This window comes from Trifolium pratense, linkage group LG3, assembly GCF_020283565.1.
Source record: "Trifolium pratense cultivar HEN17-A07 linkage group LG3, ARS_RC_1.1, whole genome shotgun sequence".
NCBI lineage: Eukaryota > Viridiplantae > Streptophyta > Magnoliopsida > Fabales > Fabaceae > Trifolium > Trifolium pratense.
The window spans coordinates 12,054,465-12,061,537 of NC_060061.1; the positions used below are offsets into that span (position 1 = coordinate 12,054,465).

At 31.6% G+C, this 7,073-nt stretch overlaps 1 protein-coding gene across 1 annotated transcript; it reads left to right on the forward strand.

The window, feature by feature from the left end:
* The first annotated feature begins 772 nt into the window (after window positions 1-772).
* On the forward strand, window positions 773-5,394 carry LOC123914330 (probable inositol transporter 2). The gene is made up of 5 exons (XM_045965441.1): window positions 773-1,113; window positions 1,214-1,284; window positions 3,084-3,419; window positions 3,850-4,554; window positions 4,792-5,394. The coding sequence occupies exons 1-5, from the start codon at window positions 981-983 to the stop codon at window positions 5,275-5,277; spliced, it is 1,731 nt and encodes a 576-aa protein (XP_045821397.1). The 5' UTR covers window positions 773-980; the 3' UTR covers window positions 5,278-5,394.
* The last annotated feature ends 1,679 nt before the right edge of the window (window positions 5,395-7,073 follow it).

Genomic DNA, 7,073 nt, shown 5'->3' on the forward strand with positions numbered 1-7,073 from the left:
AAAAATAATTAATATAATTAAAAATTTAAATAAAATCCAATAAAAAGAGACAACAAATAACTAACCACAATCCTATCAATAGAAATATTCCTAAGATTAGACTTATGTTAAGAGTCTCACCGAAAATATAACATGTGTTTTTAAGTGGGCTAAGTTGTTCTCACCTAATTTTGAAAAGAATCATTGATATATAATTTTTTTTTTTAAAAAAAGTCTTAAATTTAAAAATAAAATAAATCTAAGTTGGCATTATAATAAGGATGATAAAAAAAATTGTGTTAATTTTCCGATTTTTAGAGAGGGAAGACTTTGGTATTCTGGAGTCAGGCCAAAGGATAAGTAAAATTTAATCATATATTTCACTCAAAAATTAAACTTAAATTCTTTCGAACTATATTTATTTTTGAAGTGAAATTCATCGATCATTTAAGTCTAATCACAATATGTTTAAATATTCATGTAAATTTATCAATCGTGTTGATGATTGATGCTGGATTTGGTAGGAAGAATCACAGTTGAATCCGTCGCAATTGCGATCAGGAGGGAGCTGAAACTACTTGATGACAGAACTGACTCCCGAACCATATTAAACGGTCCAATGAGCCGGATACTAATGGTGAAAACAATAAAATAAAATAAAATATATTCATGTAAATTTTGGTCTAGTAGTAAGGAGTTTGGATAGTATGCTAGAGATCTTGGGTTCGATCCACGACTGCATTGTAAATAAAAAAAATCATGTCAAAAAGTGTCTTGAATATTTTAAACATTTAATCCATTTTTATTAGTATTATCCATTTATCCATTAGAAAAGTGAGAAAGAATCTTGTACACCAAAAAAAAAAGTTAGAAAGAATCTATTAAAAAAAACCTTTTTCCCTCTATATAATACATATTGAACTCAGCAAACTTTTCTATGCTTCAAATACAAGAATTTTTCTATCTCTCTGTCCTCTTACTTTCTCAAATCAAACAAGAACATGGAAGGAGGTGTAGTAGAAGCTGATGTATCTGCTTTTAGAGAATGTTTGTCCCTTTCATGGAAAAATCCTTATGTTCTTCGTCTTGCTTTCTCTGCTGGAATAGGTGGCTTTCTATTTGGATATGACACTGGTTAGTTACTTTTTTCTCTTCATATTACTCTGTTTTGTTCTGTTTTTTCTCTGTTTTCCTCTGTTTTTGGTGTTTTATTTTCATTTTTTCATTAATGTAGGAGTGATATCTGGGGCACTATTATATATCAGAGATGATTTCAAAGACGTGGATAGAAAAACATGGCTTCAGGTATTCACTGTTTATCTCCATCATTATCATCTACATCTACACTACAAACAAAGTAATGTTCTCTTTGCCTAGTTGATATCATCATCTTCATTTTTATATAAGGAAATATATGACTTTATACTATTATTTAAGGGAATAAAAGACTTTATACGTGAGAAAGATAGACACATAAACATTAATTTAATATGTTAGTTAATTTAATATGTTAGTAAACTACTCCCTCCGTCCCAAATTATAAGGGAAAATAAAAAAATCACACTTATTAAGAAAAAGTAAAACATGAGAATTTGAAGTATGTTTTTGTGAGTTTTCCTTGGAATAAGTTGCATAGGAAGATGTAAAAACAATTTTTATTGGTTGTTGTTTATTGAGAAAATGAGATAGAGAAGAAATTAAATGCAATTTGCATTAAATTTTATGAAAATAAGGAAAAAACATTCTTGAAAATGATTTTTTCTCTTATAATTTGGGACAAAAAAAATGAGCTTTTTTCCCTTATAATTTGGGACGGAGGGAGTACTAAATTGGTTCTTGTCTTTGTAACTCACTTTCAAATATGTCTTTTGATTATCTTAGTCTTTACCTTTGCTAAATGTTTCTCAATTTGGTCACTCTGTTGACATTAAAACCATTAAATATGTTGATGTGGTGTGTTAAGTGTCACGTGAGCAATAATATCACATAATTTAAATGACATGCACTCAATAGTCAATTTAAAACAACTATTTGATAAAAAAATTGATAGCGTTAGGATTAATTTAACGGTAAGTTAAAAATATCAGAGACTATTTTAATAAAAATTAAAAATAAAGACTTATTTGATGGAAACAAATTGGGAAACGTTTGAAAAATACAGAAATTTATTGTAGGGTAATGCCCCTTACCATCATTAAGGTTCACAAATCACAGGCGATCAACCTTATCTGCACATTAAAAAATAGGGCCACATGAAAAAATAATGACATTCACATAATTGAAGTTTCATAGTTTTTTAATAAATGTATTTTGTTTTTATGCTAAGTCATCACATCTTGATGAGAACGATGTTTTTGGATATTATAAACAGAATAAAATTTTCTTTACCTTGTTCAGTTCACACCCAATCACATCCAATTGATTACATTACATAAGGAAGATTTTCCTCATAAAATAAGCACCATTTTCCAAACCAAGCATATTTCCAAAAAAGGCTAATATTTTAAAATATGATATTAAGGAAAGACTAGTAAAAAAAAAATAAAATCATATTTATCTGTTTCATTATAATATTTTTTATGTGGTCAGCAAAATTATGATACACTTAGCTTAGTGTTGCATGTAAATCTTTTCATCTATATTTGTGTGATTTTTAAATAGAATATAAAAAAGATATAGAAGCATGAATGAAGTATTGTTGCTCAACCATTTGCAAATAAAAGTTATTGTTTCTAGTGGTGGGAACAATTATTGGTCAGACTTTATTTATTTTATGGTCGAACTCTGAATTATTGGGACAACTTTTTCTGAGTACCAGAGGGTTAAACAACCAATTTTTGTGTGTTGAATTTCATTTTATTTTATTTTCCTTAGAGAAATAAAAATATGTCACTAATGTCATGAACATTAACAAACTAGTGTTACATAAAATGTGCAAAAATGACTCACTGGTACTAATTATTATGACCAATTACTGATTCATTTGTGTTAATTTTCAAACACATAACAACTATTGTGCCTAATTGAAATCATTGAGTGACACAGAAAATTCAAAAACTTCAAATTTTGTTAAATGCACCACAAAAAATGTAAATTAAATGCAGGAAGCAATAGTGAGTATGGCCCTTGCTGGAGCAATCATAGGTGCGGCCGTTGGTGGATGGATTAATGATCGATTTGGAAGAAAAAAGGCAATCTTAATTGCAGACACACTCTTTTTTATTGGTTCTGCAATAATGGCTTCTGCAATGAATTCATCTATTCTCATTGTTGGTAGAGTTTTTGTTGGTCTTGGTGTTGGAATGGCTTCAATGGCATCACCATTATACATCTCAGAAGCTTCTCCAACTAGAGTTAGAGGTGCCTTAGTTAGTCTCAATGGATTTCTCATCACTGGTGGACAATTTCTCTCCTACCTCATCAACTTGGCATTCACAAAAGTGAGCAACTCTACTTCATCAATTCAATATATTTTGATCATTTTCTTGAACTGTTTTTTGGTGATGTTGTGACTTGTGATGTGTTTAGTTTTTGTGAGTTTGAGATTTTTACTTTTTTTTTTTTTTTTTGTGTGTAAAGTATTAACCCTATGGTTCCCAAGAGAAGAGATCATGGGCGGAGCCAAGGCCCGGCAAGCCTGGACAGTTGCCCGGGCTTTGGCAAAAATTTTTGGTATTTTTAGCGATTAGTTTAGGGTAAAACTGAGATTTTTTGTTAGACTATTTATATATTGTCACATGTGAAATTTTGCTCAGGCTCTATTATTTTTCTGGCTCCGCCACTGGAAGGGGTTCTGGTAATTCAGGGTTCGACTGTGACTTGTGATGTGTTTAGTATGTTATCGTAATTGTTTGATGATAATTTATTCAGGTACCAGGAACATGGAGATGGATGTTAGGAGTAGCAGCAGTACCAGCTCTATTACAAATTGCACTGATGATTACGCTCCCTGAATCACCGCGTTGGTTGTATCGAAAAGGAAGAGAAGAAGAAGCTAAAGCGCTTTTAAGGAGGATTTATCCGCTCAATGAAGCTGAAGCTGAAATTAATACTTTGAAGGAGTCAGTTGAACTTGAAATCAAGGAAGGAGAATCTTCTGATAAACACAGCATAATCAAAATGCTGAAAACTAAAACAGTGAGAAGAGGTTTATATGCAGGAATGGGACTTCAAATTTTTCAACAGTTTGTAGGGATCAACACTGTCATGTACTATAGTCCAGCCATTATTCAATTAGCTGGTTTCGCATCGAATCAAACGGCACTTCTTCTGTCACTTGTCACATCTGGTTTGAATGCATTTGGATCAATTTTGAGCATATACTTTATAGACAAGACAGGAAGGAAAAAACTGCTGTTGTTTAGTTTGTCCGGTGTTGTTATGTCGCTTGTTGTTTTGACCGTTGTGTTCCATGAGAGTTCGACTCACTCGCCCATGATTAGCGCGGTTGAAACCTCTCATTTTAATAATACTTGCCCTGATTACAGTACTGTTGTTAACCCAGCTGGATGGGATTGTATGAAGTGCCTTAAGGCTTCTCCTGATTGTGGCTTTTGTGCTTCTGGAGCTAATAAGGTAAAATTTTAATTATCCTCTCAACTTAGTCCTGTTTTTTAGGCTGCATTTTTTTCGCCTTATTTTATATGAAACACTATTTTAGTCGCTTCATTTCTAAATCCGGGGTTTTAGCCTCTCTACTTCACAAGGTTCAAGAAATAATCTCAAACTTGTGTAACAAGGAACTAAAAATAAAGGAGTTAAATCATGTAGTATTTTTTTTATTATAAGACTATTGACACCAATTTTGTGCAGCTACTACCTGGAGCATGTTTAATTTCCAATGATATCACAAAGGATGAGTGCCACAAAGAACATAGACTATGGTACACAAGGGGGTGTCCTAGTAAATATGGATGGCTTGCAATAATAGGCCTTGCACTATACATAATATTCTTTTCACCTGGGATGGGAACTGTGCCATGGGTTGTAAATTCTGAGATTTACCCTTTAAGATATAGAGGAATATGTGGAGGAATGGCATCTACATCCAATTGGGTCTCAAATCTTATTGTTGCTCAGTCATTTCTATCATTGACACAAGCTATTGGAGTTTCATGGACATTCATGATATTTATCTTTATCACTGTTGCTGCCATTATCTTTGTTATTATCTTTGTGCCAGAAACTAAAGGACTTCCAATGGAAGAAGTGGAGAATATGCTTGAAAGAAGATCTCTTAATTTTAGGTTTTGGCAGAGAAGTTCTGATTCTGGTGAAGTGTTGGCACAAAAGACTTGATCAATTTAAGTTAATTGTGCTACATAAATAATGCTTTATATTAGATTGTAATTAATGAACTATTGGTTCAAACAAAGGTCATCAAATAAAAGTGTGGTATATGACTCTTATATGTTATTGACAATGTATGTACATGTAGAGCTGTCAAAAGTCAAAACGGGCTACACAGACTTAAACGGATTAGCCCTAATGGGCCACAGGTTTTATCGGATCAGGTTAAAAAGTCCTATTTAAAAAAACACACTCTATATAATATATATATTACTCGAATCTGCTCCTGTACGGGCTAACCCATTTTGTCAGAGTTTTATAATCACTCTTTGTTAAGTTGTCCATATGTTATCTCTAAACTACTACATTACAGGTCTAACTGAAAAAATTGAAACATATCAGAATCAAAACCAGTAGTACTTTGCACTTATAATAGAAATTGAACATATCTTTAATTCAAAACAATGGCATAAGCCCATAAATGCTTTTCACACCCATACTCAATCATCTGAATGCATATTGCCCAAATGGATTCTTTTTTAAGATGCTAATTCATTCCAAAGTCCACACTTCAAACAAATTCAACAAATTCAACAAATTCATCAAATTACAATTAGAAATTAGAATATTGCTTCTTGGAGTCTCACACATGCCACCAATAATGACCCTTGGTAAAATAAGACAACACTTAATGCAGTCCTCTAGCATGTGATATTTTCATTTTCTTTCTCATTTTAAGTAATGATTTCCTTGTTAATAATGCATACCATAAAATTTCACCTAGCTACGGGGATATTTTTTTTTTATAGAAATTTGGTATTCAGTTTAAGGGCTGACTAATCCAAACGACCATTAAATTTGTTAGGAGTACAGTCGAATTCACAGTACCCGTAAATACTTAAAAGTAGAAAATTGCGGGTTCTAACTGCGTCCCCAACCCAACATATCGAACGTCAACAAATAAAATTGTGAATAAAATGTATGAACTAAACAAAAACAAAAGAAGAATATAATTAAGATAACTTTATTTCAATTTAAATCTTGGTGTTGGATGCCTTCAAGTTCTGGTTCAGTATCCATTAATATTTTTTGCTCAATAATACGTTACTTTTTTATATAAAGTTAAATATCACTTTCTTAGAGTTGATTCTTCTTTCATTCTTGATATATTTGGGAAAGAGACATAGAGAAAGGACGTGGAAACCTTGGTGAAATAAGTGTTGCCAATGCACATGCAGTACTTGATGGAGATAATAACACGGAATTACAATAACACTTCTTAAATTGCTATTAAAATGTATTTGTTTGGTATAAAAATTAAAATCATCAATAACTTCTTCTCTATTTCTTAGCCATTAAATTTTTTTGACGGATTATTAACGAATAATAATAAAGGTAGACGGATAACATGCTCTATTGCTAAACCATTCAATTTTTTAATTTCTTTTTGATAATTTGAATGCCAACTTATATTTTGTAGATATCCTATCTATCCAATACTCGTAGCTCAATGTAACTCAATGTTGTGAGTATATTCGGAGTTTGGTCATTTAACGAATCGTGAACAAAACAAAATATTTCAATGCAATTCAATTTATAATCAACTTGAAGATTGGATGGTTCCGAATCTTGTAATGTGTGAATTTGGGTGTTTGTTCATTTATCAATTTATATAAAACAACCAAATTATTGTAGCTATCCACTTTCATGTACATTATTATTGAATGGTGCCCCTTGCAAGATCCTTTTGAACAAGTACTAGTGATTGAGCCAAAGTGGATGAAATTCGGTCCTCTTTTTCTTCC

Coding starts and splice junctions, on each gene's coding strand:
- LOC123914330 (XM_045965441.1), top strand. CDS start 981: ATGGAAGGAGGTGTAGTAGAAGCTGATGTATCTGCTTTTAGAGAATGT. Junction 1,285..3,083: donor ATAGAAAAACATGGCTTCAG/GTATTCACTGTT, acceptor AATTAAATGCAG/GAAGCAATAGTGAGTATGGC. Junction 4,555..4,791: donor GTGCTTCTGGAGCTAATAAG/GTAAAATTTTAA, acceptor AATTTTGTGCAG/CTACTACCTGGAGCATGTTT.